This window comes from Phaseolus vulgaris, chromosome 8 (genome assembly GCF_000499845.2).
Source record: "Phaseolus vulgaris cultivar G19833 chromosome 8, P. vulgaris v2.0, whole genome shotgun sequence".
NCBI classification, from domain to species: domain Eukaryota; kingdom Viridiplantae; phylum Streptophyta; class Magnoliopsida; order Fabales; family Fabaceae; genus Phaseolus; species Phaseolus vulgaris.
The window spans coordinates 15,479,032-15,501,375 of NC_023752.2; the positions used below are offsets into that span (position 1 = coordinate 15,479,032).

Here is a 22,344-nt window from a genome sequence, read left to right on the forward strand (position 1 = left end):
TACAATTTTTTTTAAGATTAAATATAGTAGAAACACATGTCATACTTTATGCATAGATCAACCAAGAAAATCTTGAGTTTAAGAGTTAAGTAAACTAAAGAATATTTTATCTTCACATTAGATTTTGGTCATAAAGAATTAAAATAATCATTATGTGATATCAGTTGGAACAATCATTATCCGTGTCACACTATTTTGGCCATCACCATTCAAACGATCTGACATTTATTGCTGTAATTGATTTTATCACAAACTCATCGCGTCTGACAATATATTAATTTATAATAAATGTGTAATTAAAATATTAAATATCATAATATTAAAATAAAATAATTATTAAAAAATTATAAAATAAATATCTGCCTAAATTAAATATATATTAGAAGGTGCATACTACTCTACCTACTTAATGTACATTAGAAAGTGCGGATAGGATATAGATATATGTACATTCTCATATATTATTTGTAGGTATACACTACCTACTCAGTATATAAAACAAAATAATATATTATAAAAGCAAATAAGATATAAAAATAATATAGAATAAATTTTGATAAACTATTACTATTAAATTGTTCTTCAAATTAAAGATCACAAAAAAATCATCATAATTATTTCATTCATTTTTATCATGATTTATTTATTATTAGTTTATAATTCCTTAAATTATGACATTATTTGAGATTTTCTTCCAATTAGTTGTATAAAAAATGTAAATATAACATGATGACATATTCTTTGATTTTATCATTTATAAATTTAGTTGTATATGCATTTTTTAAATATTATTGTAAATTTATATTATAATATTTTAATTTTATTATAATTATATATATATATATTTTAAATGTATTATTATATACTTACGTGTAATCACATTTTATAATATATTATTATAATTTAATAAATACATTATGATAGCTAAGATATTAAGATACAGATATAAAATTAAAACAGATAACAAATTTAAAATGTCTGGTGAATAAAAAATATTTATACATACAACATATTTAAAAAATACAGATATAAATAAATTAATTATAAATTAAAATAATATAATGTAATTTTTTATTATATTTAATAAACACACACAACATATAATAATAATAATAATAAAATAAAAAATCACATAGCACGAGTTTTAATAAACTAGTATTTTCAAACTACTTGAATTTTTTTAAAATAAAACTAAATTATATTTTTAGTTAGATCGTTAATAGTATATAATTTTTTAGATTGAGTTTCTAAAAAATTTAAAATCCTAAAAAATTATAATTTTATGACAATTTCAAACCCTGCAAACTAACTCAAATTCCAAAAGCTTCAATTTAGAGATCCAATCATTATTTTCATTTAGAGACTATTTTTTTTAATAATTAAAAAACCAAATAAAAAATAGCCCTAACTCATGTTAATTTGGACCGCAATTGGGTGTTCCAAATTCATTCTTCTTGATCAAAACGACTGAGCCTGGCCCACGCACCAGTCCCCGCTCAAAACCTCCAAACCAAAATTCTCATTCCAAATTTAATCACTTGCTCATTCAATCACAATCTTCTCTTTCATAGTTGAGCTGGAGAGTGTCGAGTTGAAACATCGATAGAGAAGGAAAAAGTGTTTCCAAACACCATCAGGTATAGGGTAACAATGCACAAATTGTTCCTATATCCCTTTCCTTTTGGTTTTGTTTTAATTACCAGATTTAGTTTAAGTTTATATTCTTTATTCCTGTCTATTTCATCTTAAAAATGTAATATGATCCTTTATCTGTTTTGCTAAAAAAATTATGTTTTCTGATTTTTTGGTGAAAATTTTGAATTCGCATGGACATATGAACAGGACTGACTCTCTGGGTTGTATTTTTCTTCTTCTGAGATGCTAGGTATTTGATGAAAATACCGACACATTGTATCTCACTAGTGTGATACAACAAATTAGTGTGTTCAGGAAATCATTCAACACGTTTATACTAAGAATCGCATCAATTTCTTTGTTATGCGCTGAAGCTATTCCCGCTTGCTTCTATTGCACGCGCTTCAAAATTTTGAAGGCGCAAAAACAAACCCCCACTTGGAATGTGATATGCTTAGTATGTGTTGAATTGGTTTGGGTGTAAGAATACATATCAAGTGATGGTTGTAGATTGAGTAATTACTTGTTGATAGTTTGTTTATTTGGTTTAATTTGAATATTTGATTTAGCATAAGCTGGTTAATGAATTTTCTACACCAAAATTTTCCTCTTTGGTGTGGCGTGAATAATCAAGTTTTCTTTTTTATTTGTTTGGTTGATGCAATTTGAAGCCTTCAAAAGTTGTTGGGATTTGGTTGTTGTGTTTTCAGATGCTTCCATTTATCTGATCAAATGCTAACAAAACATGTGTAGTAAATGTGTGATTTAAATCAGACCAAAGCGCATGCTACTATTTAGTAAAGACAAGGTTGAACATTTAAAAATGCCAAATCAATCAGTAGTTTTTTAATTTTTTATCTATTAACCTATGCCTTCATCCTTGGATAGAAAATGAGTTATTCTAAATTCTTGTACAACATTTTCTCACTAATCCCCCTACTTAGCAAACAAGAAAGTACTCCATATATTTTTCTTATGTTTTACTGTATCAGTAGTGATTAATAGGATATAACATTACTCGATAATAAAATTGTTTTTTAATTTAATTTCTTCTTAAGGCAGAAAAAAAAACACATACCAGGGAACATTCTCAAGTTCCAGGAGTTTGGCTTAAATTGAAACTCTAAATATAGTGGATATTTCTTCATGTTAATGGAGATTATCCTGATTTTGCAGATATAGAAGATGGAGTTTTGCCCTACATGTGGTAACATGCTGCTGTATGAATTGCCCTATTTGGATCGGCCTGCAAGATTTTTTTGTTTTGCTTGCCCATATGTTTGCAACATCCACAATAGGGTAGGAATTTACTTTTTCCTCTTCATGCTTCTTTAATATGTTTTTAGCAGCTTGTGCATGGTTTTTATGGTTTCACCTCACAGGTTAAGATCAAAAGGAAGCAAAGGTTGGTGAAAAAAGAAATAGAGCCTATAATCTCCCCTGATGACATGAAGAATGCACCAAAAACTGAGGGTATACTTTCTTTCTTTCTTATTTTGTTAGTCATTATCTTTGAGAGAATTATAGTTTAGGATGTTGCATAAATGTATTCAGAATTCACCATATATTAAGCACTGTGAAGAATAACTAATCATCTTCTGAATGTTTCTCTCTCTGGAGCACAAATACTCAGTTCTTAATACATTATCAAAGTCCTGTACTTATATGATAATGAAAGGCATATGGTACTTAGAGCAAGAAGATAAGTGTTTCAGTATGAACCCTTCACACATGTTATTGCAGAAAGACACGGATAGAGTTAGGTTGTAGTACATCTTTTTATTGCTATACATAGCTGCTCTGGTTCTTATGTCATACCTTGGTCTCCCATATTCTGGTTCCCATGGTTCTTGTTACTGGGCCTTGAACCTCACTTCTCTTGTCACTCCTGAGTCTTGCTCACGCATTTTATGTTCAATACCTCCTGATTCTGTTGCATATTTTTTGAATCTTCACCCTATTGCAATAGCTTCTTCCCCCTCTGTCCTGTGCCTTCGGTAATGACTGGGATAATAGGAACTAACCCAGATTTTACTTTTCACATTGTTTGTTGCCTTGTTGAGTAAAAACAAAGAAATGGTTTGAAAAATGGGATAGAAGGCTCTAATACCCTGGTCTAATTCTAGATTTAGTAAGTTTGCTTCTTTGGAAGCTGAAGATGATTCTGCTCCACTGTTTGCATTTGTCTCTGTAATTGTGAAATTAAATTACCAATTGTGTGAACTAGTCATTGATCACTGGAGATGAAGTGATCTGTTGGTAATTCCAATATGATTTAGCTTTGAATACAAATTTGGGAATACTATGTGAGAAATGCTAGCGACACTCTTTCTAGTCCTCTCTGCTATAAGCTGTAATTTATTGTAAATTATAAGTTTTTGTTAGTTACTCTTCTCATTTTGTAAGTCTCACTTCTAATTTAAAAGTGGGACCCCCAAACTTGCGATTTGTAATAAGTTTTAGCCAATATTAGAGTGTTGCTAGCATTTCTCATACCATACTACTTAATACAAGGGAGAGCTAGCCATGGTCCAATGGTTAAGGGCGCTGCCTTTCTTACTGCAAGTCATAGATTGAAATCCTGGAGGCAATCTCTTTGTTTTCAGGGATAAAGCTACCCATATTTACCCTCTCCACTCCAAATCCCATTTGGTGAGAGACTTGTTCATTAGGTCTCTGTATGGACCCTTTCTCGTGGTGAATCTGTACAAAGCAAACAATGACGAGGAATCACAAAGAAGTGTGATTTGGTCTGACACTCTCTCACACTGCAATAATTTATCATAATACTTGTAGTTGAAATTGAGTTGTAGGAAGTATGAAACTTGAAATTTTCTTCCGGTTCAGTTTGAAACTCACATGGATTGAACTAAAGCTTAATCTCTAGTAATTCACGAGATTGTTGAATGATACTTGCAACACATGTTATGTTTGGTTGTGTCTGTATTGCAGTTTGGCTTGTTAACTCCTATACAATATGTTTGTTAAGTTTGCTTTCTTTGAGCTAAGGCTTGTTTTTCTGTTCATGGACTTCCATCCATTTTGATTTCTCTTCTATCGATAGGTTTTTAGTTGGGTACAAAGTTTAAGAATTTTTATAATTTTTTGGTTTTGATCAATAAGTTTTGTTTGACTTTGTTGAAAAAACATATAATTGATTGATTGGGGAAATCATAAACTGGAGCCTAGTTACATAGGTAACAGTTATAATGACCAAACTCTCATTCTTCTGAAAAAAAAAACGATTATTCTTTCCAATGTCGTATAAAGATATTTTTCAGGGATAATGACTGATATATGTGATATTTGTTTCTATGTTTTTTCCTTATCAATTTCTTGTTCTTTTTCCCCCTTTTTCTCACTCATTCCCTTTTGTTGTAGCTACTTGCCCATATTGTGGTCATGGTGAAGCTGCTTTCAAAGAATTTCAGACTAGATCTGCAGATGAGCCAGCAACTCTATTTTATCGTTGCTTGAATGAAAAATGTCAAAAACAATGGCGGGAAGATTGACTTCAACCTTGTGCCATATATTTTTGGTTGTCCAAGGACAGAAAAGCTTTTCAAGCTGATTCTAATTCGGCTTATATGACAGTCACGAAGTTTTGGATAGTTTTAAAAAATTTCTATGACAAATGCAGTATATTCCTTTTTTTTTTAGTTATTGCTATTATAATGATCATAGTCATGAAAGATTCTTTTAAAGATTAAAAAAGTGAGATGGAAAAAATTCTCATTCATGATCTATAAACGAATTGAAATTGCCAAATAAGATAAAAGTTAACATGGTGTTATTCAGTGTCAAATGATAGCTCTATTATTCAATGCTATTTTCTATAATTTTTAAAATTTATTTGGTAAGCAGGTAGAAATACGTTTTTAAATATTTTCAAATCAAATGTAATGGAAATGTGGAAGTTTACATAGTTGGAATTAGTTCAAGAAAAGAAAAGTTTGGCCAAACAAAATTCAACTGCAAATATATTTCATTTATATATTTTTTAAGTCCACTGATTTTACATTCCTTTGAAGTATAAATTCTTCTATCTCTCTTCATCTAAATTGTTTTAAAAAAAAAACAAATAATTTTAAGGAAAATAATAATCTACTGATTAATATAAATTTTTTTAAAAATAAGAAATTGTATGTCTATTACTCAAATTTCAACATGTAAATACATTCCTCTCACAAAATTATTTTCTACGTAAATTAATTTTACTTTTCTTTGCCGTTTAGGTTAATTACAATTTAAACTCATGTTTCTTTCTTTGTCTAATTTATTTTTTAAAAACAAATAATTTCAAAAAGAATAATAATTTGTTGTTTATTAACGGATTAATACAAAATATTTTAAAAAATAACAATCAAATTTTAACACGTAAATAGATTTATTTTACATAATTATTTTTCTTTGTAGTTTTAGTTATTAATAATTTAAATTCATCTTTTTTTTTTAAATAATGAAAAAAGAGAAATATGAAAACATCTAGAAGAATGACACAGGCAAGCATAAGTACTCAATTATCATTCTGGGCGGCCACGAAAAGAAATTTAAATTCATTTTTTTCTTTTTATCTAAATTGTTTTTCAAAAACAAATAATTTCAAAGGAATAATAATCTACTATTTATTAAGTAATTAATACGAAATATTTTAAAATATAAGAAATTGGACATGACTCTATTACTTCAATTTCAACATGTGTAAATACATTTCTCTTACATATTTGTTTTATAAGTCCATTAGTTTTACATTCATATTTGGAGTTTAGGTTAATGATAATTGAAATTCATCTTTCTCCCTTATTCTAAATTGTCTTTTAAAAATAAATAAATAATTTCAAAGAAAATAATAATCTATTATTTATTAACTTATTAAAAAAACTTTTATAAAATAAGAAATTGTACCTATTATTCAAATTTCAACACATATAAATATATTATTTTACATAATTATTTTCTAAGTCCATTAATTCTACCTTTCCTTTGTAGTTAAGTTAATGATAATTTAAATTCATCTTTCTCTCTTTATCTAAATTATCTTTTAATAAAAACAAATAATTTCAAAGGGAATAATAATCTACTCTTTATAAACTAATTAATAAAAAATAAGAAATTGTACGTCACTCTATTAGTCAAATTTCTACCATTCCTTTTACATAACTAAGTCCACTAGTTTTACATTCATTTAGAGTTTGGGTTAATGATAATTTAAATTCATCTTTCTTTCATCTAAATTTCCTTTTCAAAGTAAATAATAATATGTGGTTTATTAACGGATTAATTACAAATTCTTTTAAAAAATAAAAAAATTGTACCTACACTATTACTCAAATTTCAACATGTGTATTTACATTACTTTTGCATAATTGGTTTTTAAGTCCATAGTTTTACATTCCTTTGGAGTTTAGGCTAATGATAATTTAAATTCATTTTTCTCTCTTCATCTAAATTTCATTTTAAAAACAAATAATTTCAAAGGAATAATGATCTGCTGCTTATTAACAGAATAATTCAAAATTATTTAAAAAAATAAGACATTTTGGGACATTTTGGGTAGCAAAAACTTTAGATACATTGCATGAGCATTTCTTTTGGCCTCACATGCGGAAATCCGTACATAGCTTTTGAGATAAGTGTATATCATGTAGAAAGGCTAAGTCTATACCCTCTTCCAATTCCAACAATGACTTGGGTAGATATTTCAATGGATTTTATCTTAGTCTTCCCAAGACATCAAAAGGAATGAATTCTATCTTTGTGGTTGTGGACCGATTTTCTAAAATGGCTCATTTTATACCATGCCACAAGGTAGATGATGCTTGTTATATTGCAAATTTCTTCTTTAAGTAAGTTGTTAGATTACATGGGATTCCTAGAAACATTATTTCTGATAGAGATTCTAAATTCTTAAGCCACTTTTGGAGGACCTTATGGGGCAAACTTGGTACAAAACTCTTGTTTTCTACTACTTGTCACCCCCAAACTGATGGTCAAATTAAGGTGGTTAATAGAACTTTGGGTCAAATACTAAGATGCTTTATTTATGGGAATCCTAGGGTATGGGAGAATTTACTACCTCATATTGAGTTTGCTTATAATAGAGTAGTAAATTCTAACACTTCCCACTCTCCTTTTGAGGTTATTTATGGGTTCCATCCTTTAACACCTCTCGATCTTCTTCCAATTCCTGTACTTGATGATGTTCTACGCAAAGATGGTTTTGAAAAAGGTTCTTTTATAAAAGACTTGCATAATCACATCAAGCTACAAATTGATAAGAAAGTTGGCAAGTATGCTGAAAATGCCAACAAAAGGAGAAAGACATTAATCTTTGAAAATGGTGATTGGTTTGGCTTCATTTGAGAAAGGATCGATTCCATACTCATAGGAAGTTAAAGCTTTTGCCTCGTGAAGATGGTCCTTTTCAGGTCATCAAGAGGATTAATGATAATGCCTATGAGTTAGATATGCCTAATACTTTTCTTGGTAGTCATACTTTTAATATCAGTGATCTAACTCCCTTTTCTGCAGGTCTTCAAAATTCGTGGGCGAATTCTCTCCAACCCGGGGAGCATGATGAAGATCAAGTAGAAGAGGAAAGTGAGGCCCAAGCACAAGAACCTCAAGGAAGGATTACAAGGAGCAAGGCTAAAGTTTTGGGTAAAAAGCATCAAATGTTTTATCTTTTTGTAATTACCTATAAATTTGTAAATAATATAGGATTAGCTTTAGGAAGATGCCAAAAGAGGAAAACCAAAAGACACCTCTCATGTAAGGCTCTTAGGCGCTAATTTAGAGTAGGAACTAGAAGAATGACTCTTCAAACTCCTTTCTCTCTTAGGCGCTATTTTAGAGAAGGAACTAGAATAATGACTCTTCCAACTCCCTTGTATAAATAGAGGTACATGGTGCCATGTATCATAAGTTGAAAATGAATTTTTGAGTAAAGAAACTATACCAAATTGGTGAAAGAGTTGTGTGAGACTTGTTCTCTACTCTTCTTCCTAGTCTTATCTTGGGAGGTTCTTAGGACTCTTTAAGTTGCGGCATCCACTTATCTTGAAGCTTCTTCACCCTTCAAGTGGCGTGAAACACTCCAAAAATTATCAACCACATAAGTCCATCTCCTTTCATCTTCCATAATTACCCATTTGTTGTTTTCTTGTAGTTTTTCAATTTCAATCGGTTCAATTGTTTCATTTTGTTGTTTCCTTTCATTTGTTGCACTTGTTCTTCACTTTGTTAGGTTCCTTTCCTTTGTACATGTTGTTCTTGTTCCATTTTCCATAGAAACCCATTTCTATATTGAATTCTTGAGTTTCAATTGGTGAGTTTTGTTATTTGTTGTGTTTCAATCGATAGTTTTAATTCTTGTTGTGTTCTTGTTTCAAATCTTGTGTTCTTTTGTGTTCTTGATGAGTTCTTGAATGGTTTAGAATCTTGATCCAATTCTTGAATGATTTATAAGGGTTTTTTAACGAGGTCACGTAATATATTTTGATTGAAGCATTCTCGAATGTTTGTACAATGCAGTTATGAACATGTTTACTTGCGTTAGAGGTCTCGAGAGCGAGGGAAATGCAGATTCGTAGAGAACGTCCCACTGTATAAATCGTTCAATTCCAAAATCTCTTGGGCAAAATGTGCAGGAAACTTTTTTTTTTCATTTTCTAATAGTATAATTTGTAAATCTTTCAAACTCTAAAATTTGAAATATAAAATTGTATTTTAAATTCTAAAATTTCAAAGATATTTTTTGAGTTTAAAAATACATTATTAACTCTAAAATTTGGAATACAAAATTGTGTTCCAAAATACCTCCCTTACCAGATGCACAACTAGATGAACCATGATGTCAAAAAAATATGGAGAAAAAAAAATCTCCAATTCACACAAGATAACTGGTTAAAAGTAGATGGAAGAGAAGAATGAGCACAAACGGGTTAAAAATAAAACGACGTATTTCTTTTTTGTTTTCTTTTGTTGCAATTTTTTTTATAAAAGCTTTTATGTTAGGCATCACTATGCAACTTGACATCTCGACTCGGTAGACACCTCAAGTAATAACAATCATATGCCATCACATGAAAAAAGTACCCGTCCCTGTCCAAGTCGGGGCAACACGGATGGATGCTACCTGGTTGATCCTGACAGTATTCATATGCTTGTCTCAAAGATTAAGCCATGCATGTGTAAGTATGAACTAATTCAGATTGTGAAACTGCGAATGACTCATTAAATCAGTTATAGTTTGGCCTACCTAAAAGAATATGTGTAACTTCCATTGGGACAACATCACACAAGACCTCATCTTTATATTTACCAATAGAAAATGCAATGAGGACTTGTTTGTTAACAATAATCCCACCTACCTCACTTAACCATTGTAATTTGTAATTTATAGGGCCTGTCATGAGAAATGGTAGACAATCCAAGCTAAAATTTCAACACGTGTAAATAGATTCCTTTTACATGATTATTTGTTTACTAAGTCCCGTAGCTTTACATCCCTTTAGACTTTTAGTCGATGATAACTTAAATATATCTTTTTCTCTTCATCTAAATTGTCTTTTAAAAACAAATAATTTTAATAGGAATAATAATCTACTATTTATTAACTAATTAATACAAAATATTTTAAAAAATAATAAATTGTACGTGACTCTATTACTCAAATTTCAAACACGTGTAAATATATTTCTTTTACATAATTGTTTTCTAAGTCAACTAATTTTACTTTCCTTTGGAGTTTAAGTAAACACAAAATCTTTTAAAAAATTAGATTCCTTTTACATAATTATCTAAGTGTTTTACATTCTTTTGGATGATAATTTAAATTAATCTTCTTTTTAAATAATGAAAAAAAAGAGAAATATGAGAGCATCTGGATGCAGTAACCGGATGGAAGAACGGCACACAAGTAAAAGTAAGCATGTAATAGTCATCTATTATTCAATAATAGTGAGCACTTTATCTTATTATATCCTCTCTTTAAAGAGGTTTCTCTGTTTTTTAACCCGCATAAGTACTCAATCATCATTCTGGACAATGTAAAGGAATTTAAATTCATCTTTTACTCTTAATCTAAATTGCCTTTTAAAAACAAATAATTTCAAAGGAAATAATAATCTACTCTTTACTCAATGATTAATACAAAATATTTTAAAAAAAATTGTACATAACTCTATTACTTAAATTTCTTAGACATAATTGTTTTGTAAGCCCACTAGTTTATTAACTCATTAATACAAAATCTTTTATAACATAAGAAATTGTCCATATTATTCAAATTTCAACACTCATAAATACATTCATTTTACATTAATTGTTTTCTAAGTCCACTAGTTTTACATCCCTTTGGAGTTTAGGTTAATGATAATTTAAATTCATTTTTCTCTCTTAATCTAAATTGCCTTTTAAAAATAAACAAATAATTTCAAGGAGAATAATAATATGCAGTTTATTAATTGATAAATACAAAATCAATAAAAAAATAAGAAATTGTACGTAACTTTATTACTCAAATTTCAATACGTGTAAATATATTTTTTTTTTACATAATTGTTTTCTAAGTAAACTAAGTTTACTTTGCTTTGGAGAGTTTAGGTTACTGATAATTTAAATTCATCTTTCTCTCTCCATATATTTTTTTTAAAAACAACTAATTTCAAATAATAATAATCTGTTGTTTATTAATTGATTAATACAATTTTTTTAAAAAAACAACAAATTGTAGGAGACGGTCCAACTAGAAGCAAAGATCTTGCCCCTTTATACTAACGTGATCTTCCTTTTGATGTCTTGGAAAGACCTAAAATAAAATCCATATAAATATCTACCAAGGCATTGTTGGAATTGGAAGAGGGGTACACCAGCCATGGGGTTGCTCTTTAGATTTAGCCCTTTTACATGCTATACACTTATCACAAAAGCTATGTACGGATTTTCTCATGTGAGGCCAAAAGAAATGCTCATGCAAAGTATCAGTGAGTCTCCCCTTGCGTTCGAACAGACCTGCCCCTTGATTTCGTACAGCAAGGAAAAGGTCTGTTACGAACCGTTGTTGTATGTTGTGACCCTAGTAGGAATATGTGGTGACCACATTAGACTTCCTGCACTGTCCCTTTGCAAACTTATTCTAGAAATGTGAATTGTGTGTTGGTGTTGGTTTGGGTGGGCATGATGTCCGCAGAAAATGCGTTAGATCAGATTTTAGAGTCCATGAGTGTAAGGCAGTGTCCAGTGATCACAAATTCACTCAACTTAGATCATTGTTGTATGTGGTGACCTTAGTAGAAATATGTGGTGACCACATTATACTTCCTGCACAGTCCCTGTGCAAACTTATTATGTAAATGTGAAGACCGTGTTGGTGTTGGTTGGGTTGGGCATGATGTGGGCAAAAAGTGTGTTATAAGGTAACTAAATGTTTAAATTGATTGAAAACACTTATGATTTTTTTTTTATCAGCAATAAAAAAAATAAATAAATATGAATCACTTATACAACCTTACCTCTACAGAGTACAATAAGTCCCCTCATCTCTTCTATACAACCTTACCTTCTAAATTATAGAATAACAAACAACCCACCAACCGAAAAAGTACCTCTTATAAAAGCTCACTTAATTTAAAACATACAAGTCACAGGATCAATGCACCACTCGGAGTAAGTAAAACTAGCAGAAACAATTTTAGATGTTACCCAAGACCAAGCCTTTAATTGTGCCAAAGTGAACACTTCCGAAAGGTCGATCACCCCTCATTGGAAAATATGTTTATTCCTGTGCTTCCACAATTCACTAACTACAGCAATCCAAACACAATTCCAAACAACATTAACCTGGACAGGAGCATTTATCAAATTAAAATGCAAGAAGTGAGCAGTTGGATCAACATGATCAACCGACGCAAACCCTAGTCATGCATAACACTTATTCCAGACTAACCAAAGAATCCTGCAATAAAAAAACATGTGTTTTGTCGACTCCACTGTCATCCTGCAAAAACTACATACATTTCTTTTACATAATTGTTTTTTAAGTCCACTAGTTTTACATTCCTTTGAAATTTAGGTTTAAGATAATTTAAATTCATCTTTCTCTCTTTATCTAAATTGCATTTTAAAAATAAATAATTTCAAAGGAATAATAATTTGCTGTTTATTAACTGATTAATACAAAATATTTTAAAAAATAAGAAATTTTACGTGATGCTATTACTCAAATTTCAACCTGTGTAAATACATTTCTTTGACATAATTGTTTTCTAAGTCCTCTAGTTTTATATTCCTTTTAAATTTACGTTTAAGATTATTTAAATTCATTTTTCTCTCTTTATCTAAATTGTATTTTAAAAATAAATAATTTCAAACTGCTATTTATTAACTAATTAATACAAAATCTTAAAATAACAAATTGACTCTATTACTCAAATTTCAAATTTCAAGTGTAAATAGATTCCATTTACATAATTGTTTGTTTTCTAAGTCCACTAGTTTTATATTCCTCTAGAGTTTTAGTTAATGATAATTTAAATTCATCTTTTTCTCTTCATCTAAATTGTCTTTTAAAAACAATAATTTCAAATAGAATAATGATCTACTCTTTATTAACGGATTAATACAAAATATTTTAAAAAATAAGAAATTTTATGTGACTCTATTACTCAAATTTCAACCTGTGTAAATACACTTATCTTACATAACTGTTTTTTAATTCCACTAGTTTTACATTCCTTTGGAGTTTAGGTTAATGATAATTTAAATTCATCTTAGTCTAATTTCAATACGTGTAAATACATTTATTTTACGTTTTCTAAGTCACTAGTTTTACATTCTTTTGGAGTTTAGGTTTAAGATAATTTAAATTCATCTTTCTCTCTTCATATAAATTGTTTTTTAAAAACAAATAATTTCAAAGAGAATAATAATTTTTTATTTATTAACTGACACTAGTACCCAAATTTCAACACGCGTAAATAGATTCCTTTTACATAATTGTTTTTGCACTAGTTTTAAATTTGTTTGCAGTTTAGGTTCATAATAATTTAAATTCATTTTTCTTAAAAAATAAGAAATTTTACATTACTCTTTTACTCAAATTTCATTTTTCTTAATTCGTCATCATCATTGAAAAAGGAAGAATGACATAAGAAGGTGTAGGCTTATTTTAGTGTTTGCCTAGTAATGAAGGTTAAAAGTTGTGTTTATTTATAAGGGTTGGACCATCCCTCAAATGATTCATATTTATTCATTGTTTATAGCTGATAATATAAAAAAAAAAAACCTAAGAAGGCGTATTGGCACCAGAGAATTTTTTTCATTCGTTGAAATCATAATTTATAGGAATCGTAATTACGTTTGGTTGCTTACAAATATTGTTGGAAATATATATATATATATATATATATATATATATAATTGAATGATTTAATAAGAATAATATGATACCATTTTCAATAAAGTTTTTTTTTTTTTAATTTTAACTCAGAAAAGTTAGATTTTCTAGGATTGATTTTTTAAGAGATCAACTAAGCTTAGAAAACTTACTTTTCCAATCTTAAAGAGTTTGTGAAACTAAATTTTTCCCTTCCACCAAACCTCTTCTTAGAATTCATGTATTGATAAAAGGAATGTTCTAATAGCATTTACATTAGTCAAACCAAATATCCATTTTGTTTAAATTTTTGTGACATGTTATGACAGCGTAATAGGCAAGGGTCAACTAACAACTATTCTACTCCTCAAATAAAATCTCAGATTCAAACCTTTTAAATAAAAGGTGAAGTAAAAGACCTCATTAATGGTGATCAATCATATTCCGATAAAAGATTAATTATGAAGTTAATATATACTTTAAGCTCATAATATGATTAAAAAAAAATATTAGGCATAGGTTTGTATCCAGTATGTATACAACTTATCTCTAAGGGTATCCACACTTCAGAGCATATAATCAACCATAAAGGGTAAATGATTAATCTGATCACTCAACATGCAAGACAATATCAATTTTAACCTAAAAGATAAACAAATTGTCTTAGTTCTTTAATGAATAAAAATCCCCAGAACTCTGTTCTTATGTTAAGTTTCTTGAAACCATTTGGTTACTAAGATGCAACTTCAAGATCAATTTGATACTAAATCAGAGGTCATTATAATGTTCCGGAGTTAATTTGTAATTTTTGACACATGTTCGGAGTAAATACATTTTTTACTCATTCAATAACTAAATTAACAGCGTGTTAAACATTCAAGGACCAAAGTAATAATTTATAACAATATAAAATTCTCCTACTTACATTATACACAATTGTTTTTTAAATGAAACGTGGTAAACATCATAATTAGAAAATTCAACAAGAAAAATTAGTACTCTTCTTCAAGTAGTTAAAAGGTTTATCATATTAAGTAAAGATATTTAAATCCCTCAAAAAGATAACTAAGGAGATTTAAAATTCTACTCTTGTAAAACTGGTGGTAAAAGCCTCACAAAAAGGGTAGTTTCGCTGTGTTACAAATCTTGTTTTTCAATGAATTGAATCACCATATAAACCTTTGAATTCCAGGCTCATGGTCCCAATGGAAAGGCCGAAACAGAAACATTGACATTGTAAAGATATTGACAGTAATATACAGTATGCCTGTGAGAATCCAACTTTGATCATCCCTATTGTCACAATGAAGCACCAGGAAATAGAATGGTATGGTGTAGTATCTGAACTCTATTAGTGGAGCTGGTACAAGAACAGCTGCAGTAGCCAAGAAGTATGCCAAAACCCATATTTTACTTCTAAATTTTCCTGTTTGATAAAGGATAATAGTTATAATCCCACAAGCAGTTGAATAAAACAAGACTTGATAGTATGTCTGTGTACACTAACCCAACATGTGGATGATGGAAAGCCATGAACATATATAAACTGGGACCAGAAGGTATTTAATTGACCAGTGAGCCATTATAACTTTCCTCCAAAGATAAAAAGGGTAATGCCGATTATCAGCAAGAAGGTATGGATGTGCTACACTGCAAAAATTGAGACACAAGTGAGCCAGAAAGCTGAAAATTACACTTCATAGAGAATGCACCAGATTTTAGATAAAGGTTCTGTTTCGATAAATTTCTAATGAGCACTTGTAAAAGAAAATAAAAAGATAAAATAAATTAAACTTTTATGATAAGTTAAAATTAATTTATACATAGTATATAAAAGCTTTTTTTATTAAACTACTCCAAAAACTAATTTTAACAATGAGAGAAGCTTATTTCATTTTTACCTAAATAGGGTCATGGTAAAAGCTGAGTTATATTCTTGTAGTAGAGATTTAGAATGAGTTGGGCTTGATGAGAAAGTGTTGACATTCATGCAACCCAAGTGGAAAAGTTATCACATAGAACTGCTGGACAAACATTACTAAGAGACACTAAATAAGGGGTCCTGAGAATGAGCACATTAAGGACACTGGTTAAGGAATTAGTGAACAGAAGGTTTTCAGTAGAAATCATGGTGGGGGAGCATTGGTAATAATAAATGCTATATGTTCCTGTAGAAACTTTCCACTTCTAATTAGCATTCTCTATAAGTAAAAGGAAGTTGGAAAGAGAGCTTAACATTTTACAGTATTTAAGCAAAACTGCAAAAGCAGTCTATAAATTCATCACCACCAAACATGCATTTAATTGTTGACAATCAGAAAACAGATTCTGCTTGATAGTTTACTTAGTCATCTGAATCTGACATAACCTGAAAAAGTGTACTGAGAGCATGCCAACAAGGGCCAGGAACATCTGAAAAAAAAGAAGGGCCCTACTCTTCCGAAACATACGAAACAAGTCCACAGCCTGGTTGATAGTGAAATGCATAGGAGCCTGAGCCAGTACAGAAACCAAACTAAAATAAAGCATCTGAGCAAAATGTGGGGTAACTGCGTGTGCTTCTTTTGCACCTGCAATGTCAGCAGGATACGTGTGAGAAAGAGGGTCTTTGGGGCCCCTACGGGACCCAAAAGATCATCACTAGGGAAAACAAGAAAATGAATGTTACCCAGAACAATACTTCCATTCCAATAGACAAATAAAATAAAGGTCACCACCACCATGAGAAAGGGGCTAAATGAAATTAGAAGCTCCCTTTTCATGTACCATAGTGTTAAAAGGATGGCCCATAATTCATCACCAAAACCTGCAAAATAATATCAATGTAAATGTATTCTATATATTGCAAAATAAGGTAGTTAGAGGATGGGATTAACTTTTTGTCTATCTACAGTTATTTAGTTTATTTTCCTAGGCGCATAAAATAGAACTCATGGTTTTCTTAAACATGAGAAAGCAAACCTGAATAAGAGGAAGGAGAAGAATCATGTGACGATGAGTGTTCAATAGTATTCCCAGATTTAACAATTTTTCGCTTTCTCAGATTGAAACCCTCTGTATTAGTACCAATAGCATATTCTAAACCATGCTTGACAGACACATCTGACTTGACAGATTTTGTATTTTGCTTTCCATGACTCACAGAAATATTTATGATACCAGTGCATGCAACAAGAAGCACCCATATAATATTTGTTTGTCGAATAACAACAGCGAATGCTCCAATCTGTATCAATAAACTCCAATGCATTACCACCTCTGTAAAATAGAATGACAATACAATCTAGGTATGCTGCTAAAAGTATCTATATATAGGAATTATCCGTAAATCTATTCATCAAAAGTTGTGTTGTACAGCCAAAATTGAAAACCAAGAGATGAAATCTGTGTTTGATTTTTTTTAGTTTATAAAACAATTTTCAAAAACTAATTTTTAGAGAATAGAACTGAGGAAAAAGTTGGGACAGTGTAAGGAAGAACATAAATAATATAAAACTGCAAGTAGAAAACCAAAACAATTTAGAGAGCTTCTGGTTTTTTATACCAGAAACTAAAAAATAGATACTATTTTTTAAAACAGTTTTCAAAAACTACTACTTATAAAATATTTTCTTTTATTTTAAAAACAGAAAATAGTTATGAAAAATAGGATTCAAACAGGCCCTAAGAAATTTATGATCTAGAAGTAAATATACAAGAGATAAGGGATAAAAAAGATCCATTTGAATCAGAAATGGCTATAAAATAATCATACAAATTAATTCTATCAAAGTTGCTCTTTTTTTGGAATTTAGACCATAATGAAGAACTGATAAAGTAATATTTGAACTTACTCCTGCAATAAGCATACACACACACACACACACATATATATATATATATATTATATACACACGTATGTGTGGTGTATGCATATATTCCTAGTTAAAAGTACACAGGATCAAAATGAGAAACAAATAGTCTTTCCAGTAAATATGTTCAATAGCAACAAAAAATAGGGCATCTTATCTGTAATATGTACACATACGTTCAACTGTTTTAAATGAGCCACAAGTTAATAAAATAAAGGAACTTATATAAACACAAACAGAAAAATATATCAATTTAAATATGTGGTTACAACATTAAAATCAAAATATACCTTACCAATGCACTAAACCAGTAATTTTTCTTCAAACTTGCTAGATACATAGCCAGTACTGTTGTAACAGATGCAACATCTGTGTAATAGAGGAAAGTGAAAAACCAGTGAAGGGGGTACAAGGATAAGACCATTGCATGAAGCATCGCATTCCTCTTGGTAAGTGTTGGCTTCAAGTGCGTAATTATGTCATATAAAATTACACTGCAGACAATTGCTAAGACACCATTAACTGATCGAAGGATTGCTGCAGAGCACATGTCAGAAAATGATGAAATAGCTTGTACAAAGTACAAGCCTGGAAACATAGAAGCAACATAGGCAAGTGAAAGATAGTACCTGCAAAAGTTATTCAATTGCAAAGATCAAACTTGACATTTGATACTGCACTATACTTTCAATAATTTATCTATGCAGAACTGTTTATGTTTGCTCAATCTAGAGATTTGAAAGACACTTCAAATATTATCTTCTGTTCGTACCAGATAGTTAAAAAGTGTATAGTATACGTATAAAGTTTTTAATTATTCAAAGTGGCTGAGGTTCAATACTATAAGTTTTTAGATTTCACCCATCCAATTAACAGCAAAACCAATGCGTAACTTTATGTTAGCTTCCATGAGTGTGATTCTCATTTGTTAATCATACTACACTTAGATTAAGCAATGCAAGCAACCAGTTATAAATTGCTATATTTGGAATTTTTATTCACTTCAATACATGGATGATGCTTCAACCGTGCTTAACCATAATCATTAAGAAACAATACCAGGAAAGGAACAACCTTTTTCTACATTTTTGTCAATTGTCACTAAAGCACAGAAGCAGATCAAAATGTTTATACCTATGCTTAGAGAATAATAAAACTTCCCATATTCTCTGGAAAATTTCAATTTTGATTACATATTCCAATAACTGCTTCTGTTTCAAATGCACACGAAATACATCAGGTGCATCGCAACAATGAAATTAATCTAATACAAATAGTGTACTGAAAGTATAGCATACCCCACATATTGGTATCTAGCTAATCATTTATGAATGATTTCATACCTTCTGTTATTCATCCTACAATATGCTTTTTCTATACAATTTCATTTCATATAAATAATTTTATTTATTTTTGTTAATAAAAGTTTGGGAGAGGCAAGGCTGCCCCATTTAAAGGACAAGGCATGCCACATGCTTCAACAAGGATAAGCCAAAGGAGATTGTTGGCAGTGAGAGCTGAGCCTGAGCCTTTCAGTCAGGCTAAGAGCTTCAACCAATTGTACTTTTCTAGCTGAACTAACCCCCTTTGGCATAACACATAAGTAGTTGGTATAAGCTAGTGGGATAATTTTTTTCCTGAAGATGGGGCCAGAGGCAAAGGTACCAAGGATAAAAGAGAACATACAGGCCAGGAGGAGTGGTAATCATAGGGTCCCAACTTCCAAAATTTCCCTTGCAGTATTGCTTTGCCTGTGGTATATGAAATATCTCATCCTGCAAATCATGGATCTCAATCATAATGAATGAAGGGTAAATTTCTTCAGTATCAATATAAGTATCAACAACTGTCTGTTCTCCAATTTAATAAACTTTTTCTTACCATATATGGCTCAGGAACTATGCGATTAACCATTATGGAGGCAGGAATAACACATAAGCTCATTATTGCTGCAAGAGCTATTTTCCCCATTTCCTCCTCTATCTTCAATAATAACAGGACCACAATGGCAACAATAATTCAAGATGTCAAAAGGCATATATCAATGTCATGTGCAAAAGCTACGACTCAGCATGCTCAAGCTGAATTCTCACCCTCACCCTAAAATTTCACTGAACAAACACATTGAAGAAGCTATATAAATTGTATAATTGATGTAGAAATCTTTCTTGTGAATATGAAATTGCATTACCAAAACAGGGAATACTACAAAGACCTTTATATATCCAAGTACCACATGAAAAGCATAATAGGGTGCAGTTATCTTGACAAAGTTAAAAATATATACATTTCAAAGGTGAAAGAAATGAGTTCCCTGCTAACAAACATGCATTCAAAATCAGCCCAATCCCAAAAGTGACAATTTCTAGTTAGTATTAAACTATTCCATTCAATGGCAAACCTTCTATGGAAATTGTAATGCGTTTCTAACTAAGTCACAGTGAGAATAAGAAGTATGATTTGCAACACTTGCTATTGTGCGGAAGTGACTGCAATTGCAAGCACAATGCATTAGGAGTAAAAAATACTTTATGATGTGAACCACACTTAAAATCTAGTAAGTGTTAAGGGAGAAAATCTTATAGGAGAGTAAAAGCTGTAGATTCTACGTGGGTTGTGTTACATGTGGATAGTAAACCAGCTGATTAGAGAATTGGGAACCTTGAAAAGGGCACATAAACCAAAAGCTTTGTAGATCACCATAATCAGCAGAGACTTCACAATAACCACTCTCTAAGTCTAGGACTTGGTCTATGACTTGGCTAATCCCAACAGTGTAGAAAATAAAAAACATATACATAAAAAAATGGAAGTCCAATAACCGTATGCAGAAGCAATGTATCATAAAAGATAGCCCCGAATTCCTTCCATGCCCTCTAAAGATAAGTTTTATTTTAATTCTCAAGAATTTTCAAACTACAACCTTTATAGAATCTCGTAGTGTCATTGATAAGCATGTTTAACTGTTCCTCTCAAATCATGTTAGCCACTCCATAATTTGATGGCATTCCCCCAGAATGTGAATAACAATATTTCATGAAAAGAAAGAAAAAAAACAAGCACATAAATATGGTCATTCCTCACTGCATATTAAAGTTACCACATTCCCCATCTCCCAAATCAATTAACCTAACAAATGGTTTACACCCTCCAATTAAAGACTCTATCATTGTGCATTCTCTAAAATAACTAAAAAAAAGTAATTTTTATAATTCAGTGGAGTACCCATTTTCCCTCGTTAACACACCCATAACCTAATAAACCCATTTGTAAATACAATACTAGTTTCTACACAAAGACAAAATCCACAGAAGAGTTGCTGCAAAATATAAATGTGAGAGATAAGGGGGTCATAAAAGATGAAAAAAAAAACAAATATACCAAAAGGGTACCAAACCAGTATGTGTACATTTGCAGAGAGAAGCGGGTGATGCGGAGGCGCACTCTGAGACCTACGACGAAGGAAAGTGGTGACAGAGAAAGAGAAAAAAAACCCCTTTGAGCCCAATTTTGAAGAGGTGAAATGTTTTGATAAAAAGGATGAGCTCAAATGAAAAGGTTTCTGAAAGAAAATTGCTGTGCCAAATACTCTGCTGTTTGTTCAGTGTTCACAATTCTGGGTTTTGGGTCCCCCCAACCTTGTCTTTCTCTTTTACTTTAACTTCATAACTTAAATGAATACCATCAAGTTGAAATTAATTAATACTAATTACATTTACACTCTTTTTTTTTAAATTAAAATTATAGAACTTATTTTCAGTAAAAAAAATACTTTTAAATTTAGACTTGTATTGAAAAGCTGTACAGCAAAACGTTAATGAATTTAATCACACATTTTATAATTATTTATTTATTTATTTTATCTTAAAACAATGTTTTTATAAAAATATAACCTTTTGTATTTTATAAGTAAATTTATATTTGGTTTAGTTAACATATAAGAATCAAATACTTCTGCTTTCATATTTAAAATTTTAATTTTTAATCTTCAAATTTTTATTTATTTAATTTTTAGTCAATCTGCTAGTTATTAAAAAAAATAAAGGATGTAATTATTTTTTTTATTAAAAATATAAAAAGGCGAGTGTATATTTTAAAATTTGAGTGAATGTAAGTGAATTTTTTTCTAAAAATAATCTTGGAACAAAATATATAAATTTAAGAATATTTTATGTGATAAACTAAATTAATCAATTTTCCTAATTATATTGAAGTATTATAACTTTATCATTAGGTTGATTTTTAAAAGTTTTCATAGCTAATGAATCCATTTATGGACTCATAATTGTTGCAAAATAATATTCGTACAGGAATAGGGCAACAGGTGAGTTTATGTTTCCAAGATAATATTCACCAAGTGGGAAATTAGGGTTTGTAGTAAACTCCCCTTATTATCTCTATAAAACTCTATAGATACACTAAACTTGAAGTAGAAAAGCTCAAAACAAGTTTTCCTCCTAATGAGACTAAATAACAAAGAGC

General features: G+C 30.0%; 2 protein-coding genes across 5 annotated transcripts; one reads left to right on the forward strand and one right to left on the reverse strand.

Annotated features, from left to right (window-relative positions):
* Positions 1-1,409: 1,409 nt before the first annotated feature.
* On the forward strand, positions 1,410-5,294 carry LOC137826524 (uncharacterized). The gene is made up of 4 exons (XM_068632514.1): positions 1,410-1,637; positions 2,812-2,934; positions 3,018-3,108; positions 5,017-5,294. The coding sequence occupies exons 2-4, from the start codon at positions 2,821-2,823 to the stop codon at positions 5,145-5,147; spliced, it is 336 nt and encodes a 111-aa protein (XP_068488615.1). The 5' UTR covers positions 1,410-1,637; positions 2,812-2,820; the 3' UTR covers positions 5,148-5,294.
* Positions 5,295-14,981: 9,687 nt separating this feature from the next.
* On the reverse strand, positions 14,982-21,534 carry LOC137825752 (dol-P-Glc:Glc(2)Man(9)GlcNAc(2)-PP-Dol alpha-1,2-glucosyltransferase). Of its 4 annotated transcripts, none has more exons than XM_068631510.1 (9): positions 21,272-21,534; positions 19,744-19,973; positions 19,549-19,637; positions 18,158-18,491; positions 16,973-17,237; positions 16,680-16,817; positions 16,380-16,581; positions 15,519-15,661; positions 14,982-15,437 (listed from the first exon to the last, which is right to left on the reverse strand). In XM_068631510.1, the coding sequence occupies exons 2-9, from the start codon at positions 19,831-19,833 to the stop codon at positions 15,178-15,180; spliced, it is 1,521 nt and encodes a 506-aa protein (XP_068487611.1). In that variant the 5' UTR covers positions 19,834-19,973; positions 21,272-21,534; the 3' UTR covers positions 14,982-15,177. The 4 variants fall into 4 exon arrangements, with proteins under 4 accessions (XP_068487611.1, XP_068487612.1, XP_068487613.1 ...); XM_068631511.1 differs by having other exon boundaries at positions 21,244-21,503; XM_068631512.1 differs by having other exon boundaries at positions 21,260-21,495.
* Between the last annotated feature and the right edge of the window lie 810 nt (positions 21,535-22,344).